Raw genomic sequence first — 20,143 nt, 5'->3', positions numbered from 1 at the left:
ATGGTGGAGTAGTGCCATCAACACTTCAACCTAGCAGGAGCTGGACATGGGGAATTAAAAATGAAGATGATGATGAAATCTCATTCTTATGCTCCATATCGAAAAATACTATATTTAAGCAAGTACACTTGAGGGTCCACCTGTTCAATACACAAAATAATCTACTGATTATTATCTCATTAACCATTTATTTGCGAAACATGTTTTGTACAACACTCGGACATCATCAACCACTACAACATGAGAAGTCCCCTACTCTATACGATGATCTTTAAGGCTCCATTTTAATAACACCTGCCAACCATTGTTGGATGCGCTTGTAAATGGTCGGCTGTTGAGAGTGCTCTTTCATTATCGTAGTGATAAAGTAGTTAAAATCTACAGAAATGGTTTAATTTTGTGTGTGTGATCCATTTAGTGCTATTCATATATTGGTGTTTAGTACTTGTCGGCAGAAATTGGTAGTAGTGATATTTATTTGAATTTTATAACAAGTAGTTCAGTTGGTGTTCAGTAGATCACGTTTTCTAGGTTAAGTAGGCTAGCTAGGTGTACTTTGTTTCGAATTAGGTTTAGGAAATAATTTAGGTAATTATATTAACTTTTCTTAAATTATTTTTAAATATCTGTAGGTTTGTTGGTATAATACTTACAAAGGCAGATTATCATAAGGAGTTTAACTTCCGCAGCTTTTCTAGTATTTCGTACAGATATCCATTCAAACTAACACAAAGGTATTCAGTTAAATAACATGATATGCCTGTAAACTTCGATTTCTTTTTTTTTTTCTTTTGCTAGTGACGTTATGTCACACCGACACAGATAGGTCTTATGGCAACAATGGGACAGAAAAGGCCTAGGAACTGGAAGGAAGAGGCCGTGGCCTTAAGGTACAGCCCTAGCATTTGCCTGCTGTGAAAATGGGAAACCATGGAAAACCCTCTTCAGGGCTGCCGACAGTGGGAATCAAACCCACTATCTGCAGGATGTAAGTAAACAGCTGTGCGCCTCTAACTGCATGGCCAACTTGCCCGGTAAACTTTGATTTAAAAAGAAGTTTAAGAGAATACACCATATTTCAGTGAATAATTACTCAAAAGCCTTTGGATTGCTGACGATTGTTTGCTGCATTCCGACGAGTAAACAAATACAAAAATCAGCTAATTATTGTATTCTGATCATTTATAGTTCTAAGTCCCAGGCATACTTGTACTTTGCACCTTCATTTATTCATCGAGTAAAAGTTAATAATAAAATTCCTATATCCCAATATTATTGCAGTTCAAGTCCCTGGCGTTGTTTTGACAGATATTATTGTAGACAACCTCTTATTTTTCAGCATTTAAGGACACTTTTATGCTCTGTTCCACGTAGTAGGGAAAAATAATAGTAATCCACCAGCTGTAAAAATCATATAACCACATTGCAGTTGAGAATTGTAGTGTAGATACGGTATATTAGAAAGTATCTTGCCCGCTATATTCGTGTGTATCTTTGTGTGTGCCTCTATCGTGTATCTATTAGAACATAGCAGGATAAAATAGTACTAATAATAATCTGTCTTCGCATTTAGCTTTGTTGGTAATCTTTGAGTAGTTCTTGCAAATTTCAAACTTGCAATTTTCATTTCTGTTTGTGCTTAGTAGTAACATTTTAATTAGGATACTTCTACAGTTCAACACTAACATTTTTATGTCATCCTTACTTGACTTCCAGATTCCTGTACCCTTATCACCGTTCCCTAGACCACCCCGTTTCCCTGCATGTACCTCCCTATAGCCCTTCTGAACAAATTTCCTAACTTATACGTACCACTACAATTTAAGTGAAGGCCATCTGAGCACAGATCCCTATCTCCTACCCACCCATCAGGATCTAGAAATCTCACTCCCAGTTTCCCACATACCCACTCCATAGTCTCATTTAAATAGCCAATCACCTTCCAGTCAGTATTCCAATGATAATCTCAGCTTCCTTAAACCTCACCCGTGCTGCATTTACCAGATCCCACACATCCCCAACTATATTGGTACTTATACCTGCTTGCCTTACATTGTTGGTACCAACGTGAAACACTACCGCCTTCTCCTTTCCCTGCTCCTCCTCTTCTACTTTCCTCAACATCTGCCTCAACCTAATTCCTGGATAACACTCTACCCTGTTTCCCTTTCCTCTACACACATTACCCACATGTCTAACAATGGAATCCCTCCTGGTCAGCCCTATCTTTCCTGACAGCTGCAGAAGCTACTTCCTCCTCCCTTTCTCTCTTCCACAACCCTGTTCCACCTGTCTTTTCCTATCGTCTACACTACATTTCCCTTTCCTACCTTTTCCCTTCCTCTTACTTCCACACTTCTCAGCAACGGTTCCCTGTTCCTCATCCTCCCTCTGTTCTACTGCAGTGACTCGTATACACCTGTCCTGAATTCTGATCCTGAATAGAGCCCTTAGCCTGCAATCTCCTTCCCCTTAGAACATTAGACAACATGTCTTCTACAATTTCCCACTTTTCTTCCCATCCCACTTTTACACCTATTGTGTTCTGTACATTGTTTGAGGGAGGCCTACCTTCCTTCCTGTCTTCTGAGAGAATCCTTTAGCATGCTGGCCTTTGGTTCTACTGGTCTTGGGTTTGTTTCTCGGGTGGGTCAGGGATTTTAACTTCTATTAGTTAATTCCAACAGCTCGCGGACAGCATGTTCATGTCATCTTCAGCATTAGACTATATATTAGATAGGGCCCAATCCTCACAGAAGTGCAGGTCACCTATTGAAAGACCTGCACCAGGCCTCACCAGAAGCCACACACCATTATTATAAATTTATATCAAAGGGAAAAAATACATTATATTAGCTTTAAGACCACAGCAAAATATTTTGATGATGATGATAATACAGCTCTACCTCTTTCATTCACCAACCATTATTTACCCTGTAGGTTGGGGTGGTAGAATAACATCCTGTCAAAAAATTTGACTAAAACAGCCCCCAGGGTCTCTTAAATTATTTAAGAAAAGACTAGGTAAACAACTGATAGCCAATCTGCCACTTGAGCGACTGCCCTAAATGCACATCAGTGGTGATTCAGTCAATGAGCAAGCAAGCATGGGTTGGCGACCGTTGAACCCTTAGATGATTCAAGGCATTGTTTCCACTCACTTGAGCTACGCTCCTTGCTTTCATCTATCCCAACCGACCTTTCCTAGTCAACTCTTGTTCTTTTTTGACCCCAACGGCATTAGGTTTCCACGGTCTAGGGAGTCTTTAATTTTGTCGCTCTTGTCTTTCTTCGCCCAATATCTTCATCTTTCAAAGTGCCGAACAACTTCAATTTTCTCCCTCCGATTAGAATTAATGGAGGATGGTTGCCCAGTGCATTCCCTTTTAAAACAGTAATCACCACCACCACATTTTTTTGTATTGACCATTTAAACATATTCTTGGCTGGAGAAGGAACCACTATCACAAAATATCATCATCACCTGCAGTCTTTTTGAATTCATTTAGAGACAATATCAAAGATAGCGACTGGCAACTTTGCCCTGATAAATTCGGTGAGCCAAGTAGTCAACACACAGCATCGAGCTTTGCTTAACCATGTGGGTGTGTGATGCAATACACTGTATTAATTAATCTAAGGATTTTTAAGTAATGACATGCGAGTGCATGACTCGTTCATACTAGTGGGGCACGAGTTTGTATTATTTTCAGAAGGCTTATCAGAGACAATTTGTCCTACCCACACACTTCCTGTTAGGGATTGGAGACTGGTAACTTTTAATTTCCCTGTGATGAGGTTGAAGTCAACATTTGGATTACCTTTTATATGATTATTTCAAAAGCATTCACTATTCAGTTGCCCCATTCATTTGAATGGTATATCTAAGCTGGACCATCTGAAAGAAGCCATTGGAGAGAAACAGCCAGGATAAACAAACAGTGAATCGGTGTTCCATCATGAAAATGCAAGACCACACCTGTCTATTGTGACTCGTCAGATGCTGCGTTCTTTTGGCTTGGAGTGTTACCTCACCTGCCCTACTACCCTGATATTGCTCCATCATTTTATTATCTATCTCTGCAGAATTTTCTGAAGAGTAAACCCTTTGCTTCATTGGAGGACTGCAGAAGGACCACCAAAAACAGTTCATCCAACAAAAATCTGCAACTTTTTGGGAAACTGGTATTTTTAAGCTACCCAGGAAATTGCAAACAGTCATTGATAATAATAGAGAGTACTGTACAAAATAAAACTTGTGCAATGAAATAATGCAGATTTAGAGAATTGGAAATATAGTGGAACCTTGTTAGCCCAAACCCCACTAGTCTGAAAACTTGGATAACCCAAACCAAAATCAGCAAAAATTACAAACGTGCTGAAATGGGTAAATACCAATAACAAACTCAAATACAGTTTACAGATAAGTGAATAATAAAGCAATTACATTTACTTACAGATGATTTTAAATGGTCCATTTACAGTGACAAAATTATGTACTGTAATACACTTCACTGGTTGTTATTTTTGCACAAAATCAGTCATTTTGTGTTGGCGTAAAGAATTAAACATAGCAAATGATGCAACGTTTCTCTGTCGCCTCATAAACATGTCATAAACAGCTGTAGGGTTAGCATTCTGCTCTACGTATTGCAAGGCTGTTTCTAGTGCCTTTGCCACTTCAGAGTGGGAAATCAGCAGAGTTGATTCATCTACTTCATCAGCTGCATCTGATTTTTCATTAGATTCCCATGTAACAAAAGGAACTTTTTTACAAGTCTCTTTACATTGCACAGATAGGAAAGGGCTAGGAATGGGAAGGAAGCAGTCATGGCCTGCAATAAGGTACAGCCCCAGCATTTGCTTGGTGTGAAAATGGGGGAAACCACAGAAAACCATCTTCAGGGCTACCGACAATGGGGTTCGAACCCACTATCTCCCGAATGCAAGCTCACAACTGCACACCCCTAACAGCACGGCAACGACACTTGGTAGGAATTTGTTACATAAGATGAACATCTGCACGCTCATTAATTTGTTCAGTGCTCTCAAGGTACATTAAGGTGGACCATAACTTTGTCCATGATTTTCTGGTTAAATGTTGTTTAACATTTCCCCATGCTTCAGCCACCCAGTAGATCACATCTTTCGTATTGACCTCTAAGAAGCATTTTTTTTTTTATATGCACATTTTATGTCTTGAAGCACTTTCTGGTTCATTGGTTGCAGCAGTGGAGTAACATTATATGGCAGAAAAACAGCTTTGATATATCCATTGACAAGTTCATCCGCTGAGCTGTGGGCTGGGCCGTTATCAAGGACAATTAATGCCCTCGGCGGTAAACCACTTACTTTATTGAACTTTGTTACTGCAGGGACAAACTGATTATGAAACAAGTCCTTGAATAATTCACTGGTCATCCACAATTTTACTGATGCATGTAGATCACAGGAAACAGATTGAAATTTATGTTTTTAAATGCTCTAGGGTTTTTTGATTTGCCAATGGCCATAAGCAGTAACTTATTTTTCCCAGCTGCATTACTGCTCGCCAACACTGTCACGCGCTCCTTCCTCATCTGGAAATCAGGTGAATTTGTAGCAAGGTTCTTTTTTGGCAACTGCTTAAAATTAAGTCCAGTCTCATCGCAGCTGTACACTTCTTGAGGCGATTAATTTTCATTTGAAATAGTGAAGGCAAATTCTGAAACATAGGCTAATGGAGCCAGATGATCTGACGACAGTGACTCACCAGTAATTGAAAGTTGGCATATTTAATCGGGCCTTCTTTTCCACCAATCTAACCATCTGTTACTTGCAGTAAAATTAGAGCTGCCATTCATAAGTTTATTCAGCTACCGAGCTTTTTCCATAATAAACAGGCCCCTTCCTGCAGAAACTGAACAAACTCTGCTTCAAGTAAGTTTTTACAATCAGACGCTTTATATGTCACGATTTCTCTTCCAATCACTAATGGTTGCTTTTCCAACTCCAAATTTGGCTGCTAAAATTTAGTTCCACTTTCGCCTTTATCAAGGTGTTCCAACACTTCAAGTTTGTCTTTTAATGACACCAAACTATAATTTCTATTGCCCGACATTTTCAAAACAAGAACCAGCACAATACCACAAACACAGTTCATCAGAGCTTAAGAGTTAAGGGACACTGACAGACACTTCACTAAATGACACATCACAGCTGTGCAAAACTGAATACCAAACTAACCAAAACAGCAGTCTTTTGTACTTGACTGCTGCACTGCCCACCGTCTGAGTCAGTCAATCGGTCAGTCAATACTGATCTGCATTTAGGGCAGTCGCCCAGGTGGCAGATTCCCTATCTGTTGCTTTCCTAGCCTTTTCCGAAATGATTTCAAAGAAACTGGAAATTTATTGAACATCTCCCTTGGTAAGTTATTACAATCCCTAACTCCCCTTCCTATAAATGAATATTTGCCCCAGTTTGTCCTCTTGAATTCCAACTTTATCTTCATATTGTGATCTTTCCTACTTTTATAAACGCCATTCAAACTTATTCGTCTACTAATGTCATTCCACGCCATTTCTCCGCTGACAGCTCGGAACATACCACTTAGTCGAGCAGCCATGTTGTAAGAGTACCGATTGACTCAAACAACCATGCATAAGATTTTCTTGCACATTCATTGTGTTACAATTAAGGTAATAACTTTGATCCAAGGCTCTTTTTACCTTTGAAAGTGATAAAAGACACTAACCATTGGCTTGCTAGGCCTACTGTGGCTCTTCGCATTTGATTTTGCACTAGATGGTCACTGCCTGACAAGCACTTCCTCATGTCACTTTGATCTATGGTTTACCCGCCAACACTTGGGAGGCTGACTTCAATGGTTGCCCACTGGGTGATGGGGTCGCCATATTCCTATGCACCATGATACAGAAGACCAGAAAGGACAAGTTCAGGAATTTTTTTTTTTTTTTTTTTGCTAGTTGTTTTACGTCGCACCGACACAGATATGTCTTATGGCGACGATGGGACAGGAAGGGGTTAGGAGTGGGAAGGAAGCGGCCGTGGCCTTAATTAAGGTACAGCCCCAGCATTTGCCTGGTGTGAAAATGGGAAACCACGGAAAACCATTTTCAGGGCTGCCGACAGTGGGATTCGAACCTACTATCTCCCGAATACTGGATACTGGCCGCACTTAAGCGACTGCAGCTATCGAGCCCGGTAGTTCAGGAATTAAAAGATCTGAGAGGAGGTGGGAATAGGAGACTCCCTACTACAGAGGAACCAGAAAGCAGGACTGAATTGGTTTGGCCATGTAAGAAGGATGAGTGCAAGCAGGACTGCAAGAAGAGAATATGAAAGAGAAATAAAAGGAAAAGATGATGATGATGATGATGCTTGTTGTTTTAAGGGGCCTAACATCGAAGGTCATCGGCCCCTAATGGTACGAAATGAAAGAACAAAAATTGCAAAGGCATCCACTGACCAAAATAAAAATAAAATATGGCATGAAGAATGAATGGATGGACAGGAACTCAACAAAACACAAAACAAACAAACACAAACCAGTGGATCGGACTCAATACAGATCGAAAATAACATTATTACCGACCAAGGAACCACTTATAAAGCACAATGATGCTTGGTGTCTAAAGGGGGTGCAAAATCCACGTCTAAGGCCCCACAGAATGGTACATGTCGCGAGTAAAATAGAACCATGGTATGTGTCATGTTGGGGTATTAATCAGAAGTAGCGTAGCGAAGACTCACGGTGTTCCACAAAAGATGGTACTACTCACAAGTATTGCAATACGTACAAGTAACGCAGACCTATGGTGTGTCTCACACAATGGCCCAACTCAGAGTCAACGCAAACCGAGAAGGTTCCCCACCTAGGTGTACTAAACACGGGCGCCGGTATTCCCGTGGTGTTCCTCACATACTGGGTACTAATCACAAGCAACGCAGACCCACGGTGCTGCTCATACAGTGGTACAACTCACAGGCTACGCCCAGACCCGCGGTGTTGCACACATGGGTACGACGCATGGGTACTGGAATCCACCAGGCCAGGCTTTAACTGCTACTAATCACAAACCTATTTCGTACCGAATTTAGTGGTACTACTCGCAAGTACAGGCAACCTATGGTGTTCCCCGCGTGATGGTACGATTCAAAATTAGTTTCATGGTTCTAATTCAGTCAGCCCTTGGTCGCCCCTTTTAGTCGCCTCTTATGACAGGCAGGGGATACCGCGGGTGTATTCTACATGTGCGTCCCCCACCCGCAGGGGGTGTAAAAGGAAAAAAGACCAGTGAGCAGACCCAGAGGAAAATGGACCGATCTGGTGAAGAAAGATGTTGAGGAGAGAGGACAAGACTGGGAGAAGATTATGAGAGAACAGTGGTTCATAGACAGACAAAGATGGAGAGGACTCGTACACCACACCCGGGCAACTGGAAATGGTCAACGATGATGATGGTTACAACTGAGGTATTTATATGCGATTCATTTAAAATCTTCCAGTCATGAGCTAGAGACAATAGAGTATAACAAACTTTTCCTGAAATGATTCTTTAATGCACTAGTCAATCTACTGACATGAGTCATTCACATTTAAGCACTCTTAAATATCAATCGACTGCAATGGAAACTCATCCTGTAAGCAAGAGCATAGAAGGCGAGTGCTTAGCCAACTACAGTCTGCAGCCATGCATGACCATATGATTTGATAACAAATCCATAATAATGCACTGGGTCTAATTAACCCATTAGTACATAGTTATTTTTTGTGTTTTATTTCAATTTATCTACATATTTCTACTCTTAATAATTGCAGAAAGATGTTCCAACTATCAGAATGATCATACAAGTGATAGCTTTATTTACATGGGACATCCAATATTTCGGACACTATGCACTCAGGTCAGTACAACAACACTAGTTACTCAGCATTATATTGTACAATAATGTTGCAAGCTAGGCAGTCGTAGAGAGTTGGATTACCTTATCCAATTTACACTGTATAGTAGACCTACAATTTCCACTACAGTCTTGTCACAATAATGCATAAGCTATTTACGTTTATGTTTTTACTGATTTTGATATCTACAGAAGTATTTCGGATGAAGTCGAAACTGGTCAAGCTGAACCACTCTTTGGATTCCTCTATAGTACTTGAGCAGCTTTCACTGCGGCACAAACACTGCATTTTTTTTATGCTGGACCATCTTAGTGCACCGCTTTATCTCCATCTGTTTGTAGTTCGTACCAGCAGTAACAACACTGTTGCCATTCCAGCACACCAGCAACACACCATCAAAACTCCAGTAGTCATACAATCCCCTTCTTTTTCCCGTCCGCCTTTCTTTCTTTGGTTTTCTTGAACTGTCCCTGTTGCATGAATTCCTTTTGAAGCCAGATGTCTTGCCAATTCCAGGGATGTCAAGTAGTAATCAGAGAATATTGTATGCCCCCTATTTGATTCAGTTCCACCTGCATCAATGGGAGGTAGGACTACACTTCCACCAAGTCCAATTTCTTTCAGCCTTTCATTTTATATTGCTGTATACACATGGGAAGGTAGAAAGGTATCCTATAGCCACTGGCAGATGTCTAGCGGAATTTTACAATTTTGCGCATCATATTGTGTGACAAGTAATGAAAATCATTTTTTCCGTATTGAAAGAATCTTAATTTATAATAATATAAGAAATTTATTTTAACTCGACCTATTCAATACAATACAAGATGTTAACATATTAGTTAAACATCGTTAAAAATCATCGAGACATGCTTCGCCCCTTCTGTGGGGCATCATCAGTCATATCAAATACCTCAAAATTCTACCAGACGTCTGGTTGGATAATGTAAAAATATGTTACCTGAGTGAATACATTAAAAAAACATTTACAAGATCTTATCATTAACAAAATATCAAAATTAATTTTAAAATGTTACACTAGTGGACACGTTGGTGAATTTTCACTCACAGCCTTGTTCTGAGTACGACTGCTTCCTTTTACACGCTTTTCTGGTTTTACAGCTCCATCTGTAGAACGTTCAGTAATATTTTGACTACCAGGAGTTAGCCTTCCCTTTTTCATATTCTGTTGAAGCAATTTTTCCTTCACATTTACTCAGAAGTAGGTTTCTACCAAGGAAATTTAGATTACACTCACACTCATCTGTCATTATCATCAACCATCTGGCTCCATAGCTACATGGTTAGCATGCTGGCATTTGGTCACAGGGGTCCCGGGTTCGATTCCTGGCAGGATCAGGAATTTTAACCTTCATTGGTTAATTTTGCTGGCACGGAGGCTGGGTGTATGTGTCGTCTTCATCATTTCATCCTCATCACGACGCGCAGGTCGCCTATGGGAGTCAAATCAAGAGACCTGCATCTAGCGAGGCAAACTTATCTTCGGACACTCCCGGCACTAAAAGCCACATGCCATTTCATTTTCATTTCATCATCAACCGTTGCACATCCATCATCAGGAGGTTTGAAATGCTGCTCCTCTCCAAATGTCAGTTCTTCCTCGAAATCTTCCAATATTTCACTCACCATCAAACTAGTAAGAGAATACAAATGTTTGAGAGAAGAGGACTCTTTGAGCATAGCTTCTGATTTTCAGGACAGCAATGTTTACAAGCCACTGTCATGTCAATAATAGACTTAATTGACATCTTTGTGTGTTGTTACATGCATAGGAGTGTCAAAAATATGATCCATCCCTAAGTTTACAATTATTGGAAATATTTATTCAATCATAAATAAAAATCTCGCCTGTTGCTCAAAACTCTGTACTATCTTGCCACCATGCTGGCAATAAGTGTGATTCAACAATGAATGGTAAGAATGAAGAATGATGTATTCTTGATTCTTGTTAGCTACAGCTTTTCTGAAGCACAAGGGAGTAACGCAGGCTTACAACCATGCATAAATATCACACATTTTATTTTTTATGATGTCCGATTTTTCAGACGCTATGCACTAATGGGTTGCTAGCATCCTTGCAATGATAGTGTGAAGTTACCAGTATGATGTGCAACTTCCATTTTACCATGCCATGGACAATAAGATTAGTATTTCATAGCGGCAGTCACCTGATACTATAAATTAAAATACAAAAGAAGTAAAAGCTTCTGCCAGTCATAGAAATGACCCTGAAAAGGGAGGGAACACTGTAATACCTTGCATTAAGGTCTAATCATTCAATACCTCACGCATTTTCTTATCATTTTAACCTCTAGAGTCCCGAGTCAAACATGAAAGCTGCAATATCTGCACTATCTGACATTTTCACGGGGGAAAAAAATGTGCAGTTTCCTTTACTCAGGAGGGTATGTATCACATTTGATACATTGGGTCTCCACCAAGACAAATCACACAAAAAAGAATACATTTTGTTTAAAATATAATTCACTGTAAGACCACAAATACTAAGTTTTCATGTTACGAAACAAGTTTCAATTTTCATGAAAGTATTTCAGTCCTGTTGTTATCACCTTTAAGTAGAATTTAGAAATATTCATGAATCTGCAAAGCTGTTGCTGGCACTAAGGTTCATCATCCTACAGCAGCTTTCCCTGGGAGTAAAAGCTGCGGATACCGTTCGTCTTGGGTGAAGCATAAAAAAGCCTTACATTCCGTGCAGTTCTGTTGTGCGGTAGTCATATTGGATAAATGCAAAGCATGCTTAAATCTCTTTGGCACCAGTGGGAGCGGCTGTGTTGGTGTTCATTTTACACACTTCGGTGCAGCTATCTCTTCCCCTCCCTCTTCCGCTGACTCTTGATATTGCTGCGTTTCCTTCTTATTGCGGAATATCAAATCCTCAGCAATATCAAGTTTGAATTGGAAATATGGTAGAATAACTTTCCTGTTCCACTTGTTTTCCAGAGCCGCCTGGCGGTACTCGATCCAAGATGCAGCTATAACAAAATCGAACATGTGGTGGTGGAATGTTCTTAACTTCCACTTATTGGTTCTGTTCCTCATCGCATGTTTGTGGCTGATTTGGTCCAGAAAATCCACACCTCCCATAAAAATGTTGTGTAGTTTTACAAGGTATGGAGTGGAACTTGCATGTACTTGCCATATTTCTTGGACTACTTCTGCAGTTTTCGGTGAGCAAAACATCACTTTCTGTAGACCAGGGTCAGCCAACTGCGTGTACGTGTGATGTCAGGTAACACGTCACACACTCTGCTCGGGCAGCGAAACGAAGTACTTAGTACTGTAACTGAAAAGTGAAGGCTAGAGGGGTGAGGGGAAACACAACGTCATTCATAGGGGGAGGCCCAAGGGCTGCAGGTAGTACAATGCGGTATGTGTAGTACATATTTCTCTCCACATACTTTATTGTAATGTAACTTTGTTATGAAGTAGCGTAAGAGTTATAAAGCAACTTTATTTCTACATATACAAACTAAACTTGTTTTTTCGGTGCATCTTCGGAACTGATAATGAACAAAAAGTTGCTGTGTTTTACAATACCATCCACTGTAAAAAAGAGTGCTAATAGTAACAAACAGATCAGTTTTACAACAAAAATAGTACAAAGAGTAATCTGTAAACTCAAAACATACGTTTTACCTCATTACATCGATACCCAGTTGCCACTCGTGGGTTTCCTTGATTTTTGTAGTCTTTTTTTGTTGACTAGTTTTTCAATATTTGGAGTTAATGTTTGAGAAAAGCTAAGTATAAGAGGACACTTCAAATTGTGATCTGACAACTGGCGTCTCTGTTTTGGTCTGGTTGCTTTTTAAAATAGAAAAGAGTCGTTCACAGGCATACATGGAACCGAAAATACTCAACATTTCTTGCTGCAAACCTATGCAATCGGGAAAGCCTTTTTTGTGAAAAATGTCTATAAAAGTCACACAAATCCTTATTTACAAATTTATCTCTTAGTTCTCTATCTTACTTAGTACTTACTCCCAGACGCTACAGCCCGTGAAGGGTCTTGGTCTCTCGAACTATCGTAGCCCACTCTTAGTCCTCTATCACACTGTAAAAATCTATTAACTCTAATTCTATGTCTGGATCAACGTTATCTGCAACAACTGAATATGGCGTGGTTAAAAGTTGAAAATCAGTTTCCAGACACTCCAAATTGTTAAATCTAGAATCAAATTCTGAATAAAGGTTTATTATGAATTTGACATACCTATCAATATCCTCAGCTATAGCACATTCAAACACTGTAAGTAGTTTTTGAAAATGTGGAATAGTTCTGTTCATGAACTGACGCTCCCACAGACACAATTTTAATTTGAATGATTTCACTCTATCAAACATTTCTGTAATTATTAAACCCTTTCCCTGGAGAGAAACATTTAGAATGTTCAAATGACCTGTTAAAACTGCAAGAAATGCGAGGTCACAAATCCATATGCAATCTTATAGTTCGGCGACTGGCACATTTTGTCGCTCCATAAATGTAGCTATATCTTGTCGTAGTTGAAAAAATGCATTGAGTACTTTGCCTCGACTAAGCCAGCGAAGAGAACAATGATAAGGCAAATCACCAATTTCATTGTCACTTTCTGCTAGGAATTCCTTGAATTGCCGATGACGTAAGGCCCTTGATCTTATGAGGTTAGTAATTCTAACCACTGCGGTCATTACATTGTTCAGTTCAATGCTTTTCGCACATAGATTTTCTAAATGTATGATACAGTGAATTGGAACAAGTGTGTGAGCTATATTGAGTCTTCATTTTTTGTATTATGAGCCCAACTACTCCAGAATTGCGTCCTACCATAGAAGGTGCATGACCTGTTGCTACTGAAACTAGTTTGTTCCATGGCAAGGAAGCATTTTCAACAACACTTACAATGCAGTTGAAAATGTCAATGCCTTTTGTGGTATTCTTCATAGGCACTAAATCCAGTAGTTCCTCCCAAATTGTAATGTTTTCTCAACCCCTCGAATGAAAACAGCTTGTTGGGCCATGTCAGAAATATCTGTGCTCTCGCCAATTGTTAAGGAGTATGCCCGGAAGCTTTTTGTCAGTTCAGATAGGCCTTGAATTCTTCTCGACACTGTGTGTGCGGACAAGCTGGTAGCTTCGAACTCTTCAATGATATTTGGACAAAACTCCTCACCTGCTATAATTAAACATTCCTTTAAGAATTCACCATCACTGAATGGTTTAAGTTTCTTTGCAATTAAATATGAAATTTTATAACTCAATCGAACTGCTGACTCACTGATCGAATGCTTGACAGGGTTATTTAATTTACCTTTTAGTTCCGTAAATACACGTACCCTTTCCTCGCCTTGATACCGATCATAATCTGTAGTGTGACACAAACTGTAGTGGCATTGTAAATTATATCTTTTTACATACTGTAGCTCTTTTCTACAAACTAAACATTTAGCTGTAGCATTCCTAACATTTTCAACAAATAAATATAGATCTTCCCATAAAGATCTAAAGATTGGAGGCGTAGATAGCTTGTCGCACCGTGATGTGCCCAGTTCATCCATACTTATGTACTGTACCACTAACACCACCATTACGTACGGCAATGCATATGTTTACTACAAAACGAGGCTGTCTCTTCATCTCACTCTACGACAGCGGCTCCCCACCTTCTGCGCTCTTACGTCACAGGGGCTCTCCGTCACACGGGCTCTCTTACATCACATGCCAGCCAGTTGGCTGACCCTGCTATAGACGCTAAAAAGATTGGACGATTATCATACCATTTTACAGTGGTTATTTCTTCACCCATTCTCACCACTTGGTCACTGCTTCCTCTCCCTTCATGCTTCACAACATCGTCCGCTTTCAGCTACACAGATCGTGGAATGATTGTTCCACTAGCTAGTATGGCTCTGTGTGTTCATAAATTGTCATCAAGAAGTGAAATAGATGTGAAATATCTATCCATGAAGATTGTCGACCCTTCGGTCAAGGTATCCGACAGTTTCAAAACCACCTTCCCACATAGACCCAGTTTCTCTGGATCAGCAGCATGATAAGGAACAATACCTCTACTTCCTCCTTCGTACATGATGAAATCCAATGGAAAACCCTTAGGTGTTGCCACAACGAAGTTCTTTAAACCGACAGGCAGGGGTTTCCCTTTCGCGTATTGCTCCATTCGAACCTGTCCATGAAACGGGACCCTCTGCTCATTTATTGACACACTGCGAAGACGAGGATGCTGAAGACAAGAATTTTTGGATATGGGTCAACATTGGTCTTACTTCCCAGAATCTGTTCAAACTTTTACCTTCTGCACTGACCACATTGCCATCTGCAAGTTTGTTTAATTACATCTTAGCAGGTAGAATATTATCTGAAATTAATGGGTAACGGTATTATAATCTATCTAGTTTTCTGTTGCCAACACATTCTCATTTTTGGAAACCAATCAATGCAACAGCAATACTAGCACTGCAATATGTTCTTATTTCATCTGCTGTTCTGTTCAATGACTTCCCATTTAGCAGCACATACCTTTGATTAGTACAATCAGCCATCTCTTAGAAACAGTCTTCCCTCAAATACTGTTCAAAATATCAAAACTTTCTTTTTAACTGGAGCTGCGGATTAGAATCCACTGCTACAGGATCTTCTACAGGCACATCTAGATAGGATGTTGCAAACCTGGATAAACAAGAAAAGAGAACAAATTACAACCTAATCTCGGTTAGCCATTTGTAAAACTGAGGTAAATTCTTATTTTGTAAAAATGTATTAAATATTGATTAATATTCTACTGTATAAACATTTTCTTTTTTAGTGTATGGATTATAGTGCTAGAGAACATTTGGCTTGCCTAGTCTCTAGATCCTTTCTTGTGTGTGTAGGTGCGGTGTGGAGATGTAGTGTAAGTGTAGAATCTATGAATGGGAAAAAAAATCGGCTGTTGCCTACAGTTAGAGGCCAATTGCGGCATATACCTTGAATGCAAATGGGAAACCACAGAAAACCATCTTCAGGGTCACTGGTGGGGTGGATTTGAACCAACGCACCTCCCGAATTATTAATATTACTGTTGGATATTTACAGACACTTACTCATTTTTATGATGCCACTGTTGGTTCAAACCTTTCCCTCTGCTAGAAATATAAGTGGAAGCTGAGGCATTATCAACAACAGCATCAACATCTTCATCTTCTGCAGGGAGAGTCAATGTTTGAATATCTGCTTCGTCATCATTATCGAACTCCAAATTGGAATTGCTGGGGTCCTATGCATCCAACAACTCGGATATTTCATGCAGTTTCAATACTGAAAACAAAAATCAATACAAGTGTAACACCTGCAGTAAACATAAACTCAGATAATAACGCAATATATTAAATACAGAAGCTACCAGAACAATATGTTCAAAATACTACATACAAGTATTCAAAGATTTTTAGGTTAAACAAATGCAGAACCAATCTCGTGTTGCCCGTGGAAGGAATGATACTTCTCAGCATACAATATTGTATTTACTGACTAGAAAGTGGTAGGGTCCCAAACGCATGTATGTTCCACGACCTTAAAATGAATTATTTGACACAGATGTGATATTTATGTTCTCTACAGGCATCACGGTACATGATTATCAAAGTTACATCTAAAAAATAAGATTATTGCTAATATTTACCTTCTTTCTTGTGACTCATCTTGATTTAGCTCCAACATGCATTGCTAATAACACGTGCTGACACCTAGTGCTGCTGCTGCTGCTGGTATGACAAAACAATTTACGTACGAACAGAGGAACGTGACCAGAAATTGATACAATAGGTTACTTAGCAATATGAGGCCTCACTTTCATGAAAAAGTAAAATAAAGAATGACTGTATCATGTTTGATACAAGGGGATGCTAGAGGATATGTTTCTTCCACCATAAAACTCTTCCCTACATCCTGATCCTACTTTATCACAGCTTTGTTGAAATATTCTGAATTTTACTGAAGACTTAGAAGAAAGCATTGACAGGATCAACACACTAGCGTCCGTCTTGCCTGCACAGTTCTAAGATGATAGGTAAGCCGGACCGTGTGTGGTAGAATTTTGTCCCTATACCACCTAAGGCTTGGCTTGAAGTAAATCTGTCAGCGGCTGATTTTTCTGCGTGTGTACAGGCAAGTCCATGAGCAAGTTGGAGAATGTGTGAGGTCTTCAGTCTTAGTGTCATTTGCTTTATGTCCCACCAAAACACATTGGTCTTATGTCAACAATGATATAGGAAAAGGCTAGGAGTAGGAAGGAAGCACCCATGGCCTTAATTAAGGTACAGCCCCACCAGCATTTGCCTCGTGTAATAAAAAAAATAAAAATAAAAAAATAAAAAACGGGAAACCACAGAAAACCATTTTCAGGCCTGCCGACAGTGGGGTTTGAATTCACAATCCCCCGAATGCAAGCTGATAGCTACATGACCCAAAATACATGTCCATTTGCTTGGTAGTAATAATAATAATAATAATAATAATAATAATAATAATAATAATAATAATAATGTCATAACTACCATAATAGATTAAAATTGGGAAACTATACTGGTGAACCTGTTATTATTTCTCTCTCTCTCTCTCACTCTCTCTGTGCCATCAAGTCGACATCAGTTGGTGGTCCAAGGTCTATGTGAAAGTCTCCTCCAGCACCATAACCCGAAGGTATTAATGCGCCCTCTCTTTATGGTCCAACCATAACAGCTATGGAAAAAGTAGAACTTTTAACTATTCTGATCTTAGTGTGCATGGACACATCAGGGCATTTGCAGATCTTCGAGACTTCTAAAGGTTGCCTCTCCAAGAGTTACTCTGCGATAAATTTCTGGACTGCCAGAACCACTGCTATTGATGGTTGATCCCAGAAGACAGAAACTATACACTACTTTCAACACATCATCATTGATTTTAATGTTCGATTGCAATCCTGTTTTTAATACTTTACAAATGTTAAGATACAGTCCCATATTTCCACTCTGCTTCTTAACTTTAAGTCTGATATTCTCCAAGTCATCTTTACATTCAGCTATCAAAGTGGTGGCGTCTGGATATCTTACAATATGTATATTCAGACTACCAATCTTGAAGTTCTCAAATCCAATTATGCTACATGTGACCAAATAATCTTAAGACATTTATACTAGATGTGACCAATCTCGTAATAATTATACTACATGCAACCGAATCACCTCGTGACAACTGTACCTCATGTTATCAACCCGAATGGCGAGGATTTAAACGTGACCAAACATACAGTAAAACATTCTCCCGGACCTGATGGTTTAACGATTCTTCAACTACTATTGGTTTTAAGATATACCACTATGTGCCTACTTACTGTCTACACACAGTTTTCCTTTAACAGTTCGAAATTAATGTCACTGGTTATTTAAATCCCACAAACTAATTCTGCAGTTTTCGGAGATGTCGTAAGTTTGTCCCACAGACTTTTACGTTCCAGTAAATCTACCGACATGAGCCTGACATATCTGAGCACCTTCAAATACCACCAGACTGAGCCAAGATCGAACCAGCCATGCTAGGCTCAGAAGGCTAGCGCTCTACTGTCCGACCTACTAAGCCCGGCCTGTTTTACAATTAGATATCCTACAGGCAGTGAGAACAGTAGAGGTGGATCAAAGGCACGAATATGATAAACCGATTAGAGTAGATGTAGGATGTATAGTAACAGTTGCATTAAAACGCAAAGGTTAGCACAGGATAGGGTGATAAGAGAACTGCATCAAGCCAGTCTATGAACTGATGACCCAAACAAAAACAACCTAAAAAGTCACTTGTCCTCTATTTGAAGATAGTAGGATGGAGTTTTGACAAATTCAACCATAGCATAATTACTGGTAGGCCTCCTACATATATCTTATAGTGGGTAATTTGTCACCTCAATTTTCAAAAATTAAATTTCGATAAAATGAGACAATTAAGCCATCAACACGTTACCGACCGCTGAAATAGTTTACCAGTAACATGGTTTATCATCGCATTAAAAAAATATGAGGTATTACAGAATGACTCACAACAGCAGTCTTGGTTTTTCTATTTGTCTAATTGATGTTCCAACAGCTTCGTAAAGATAACTTTCGGTTATATGTACATACTTAATATTTAATCTTAAAAAGTAGCTGCTTACAGTTAACGTTCGATTCTAAATATTAATGTGCATTTGTTGAGAATTCAACATACGACAGTAACTGTCCGCCGTAAACTAATGGATAAAGGCTCGGTGTTCACATGAAGAGAAGGGCATTATCTCTTGAAACTAATGACAAAACCAAAAGATGACAGATATCCAGTAAAACAGAGTGACGGCAGAATAGTAACGCACAGCCTACGTCTGCCACACCAAACTACAAACATACACCAAGGTGAATCAGCCTAAAAAAATAATCACACTCTTACTAAAGACATAAATGCAAACATTAACAATAACAGTGAAGAATTAAAAACATGAGTTCAAACGACAAACATCACTGTAGCAGTAGAGGATGTAAATAACTTCTTGACAACAACAGCATAATAATGCCGTTCAATAAACAAGTTACCTCTGCCCAAAAGCCATATCTACAAATCGAGGTAACACTTCAAACATAAACACATGTTAAATCACATCATAACTCATAACCAACAAATCCAACAATTTACTACATCCCAGTACAGATCGCCAATCAGGGAGTACTACAAGAACTTTCATTCTGACCACCAGCTAGAATATTATCGAACAAGATTGAATATATCGATACATAACGAAATGGCCGTCAATTTGGTCCTCGTATAGTGGGATGTAGCAAAATGTTTACATTCACTATGATTTGTACCGCGCACGTGTGTGGTTGATTGAGGTAATCTTCATACTGGAATTCACGATTTAATTATCCACCGAATATTCTTTCGTGTAAATAGTGTTCCAGTGTCCTTTTTATTGGTTATCTAGTTATTTTTTTACGGGTGTGAGATGTTTTTAGTATTTAGAGGTTATATTACAAATGTTAAAACTCCTGTAATATTTATATCCTAAATATAAGGAAAGATTAGTATTGGAAAGGTGGTGTTACCTATTATTCTTATTTTAATGTTCATAATTTAGAGGTTATTCCAGTAAGTGGTGTAAAAGTGACGAAATTACAGATTTTACCATATTCAACTGTGAAGTTCAGAAGAAA

General features: G+C 39.2%; 1 protein-coding gene across 4 annotated transcripts in view; it reads right to left on the bottom strand.

The window, feature by feature from the left end:
- The window catches only part of LOC136864120 (oxysterol-binding protein-related protein 11), a 353,345-nt gene extending 333,672 nt beyond the window's left edge, over nt 1-19,673 (bottom strand). For 2 of the 4 annotated variants that reach the window (XM_067140720.2, XM_067140724.2), the window contains exon 1: nt 19,526-19,673. In XM_067140720.2, coding sequence (XP_066996821.2) covers nt 19,526-19,572 — 47 coding nt within the window. In that variant the 5' untranslated portion in view covers nt 19,573-19,673. Of the gene's footprint in view, nt 1-15,470; nt 15,621-16,033; nt 16,248-16,611; nt 16,694-19,525 lie in introns of all 4 variants that reach the window. The other 2 variants (XM_067140721.2, XM_067140722.2) reach the window with 2 other exon arrangements.
- Between the last annotated feature and the right edge of the window lie 470 nt (nt 19,674-20,143).

This window comes from Anabrus simplex, chromosome 2 (assembly GCF_040414725.1).
Source record: "Anabrus simplex isolate iqAnaSimp1 chromosome 2, ASM4041472v1, whole genome shotgun sequence".
Lineage (NCBI taxonomy): Eukaryota > Metazoa > Arthropoda > Insecta > Orthoptera > Tettigoniidae > Anabrus > Anabrus simplex.
This window is presented reverse-complemented; position numbering and strand designations above follow the sequence as displayed.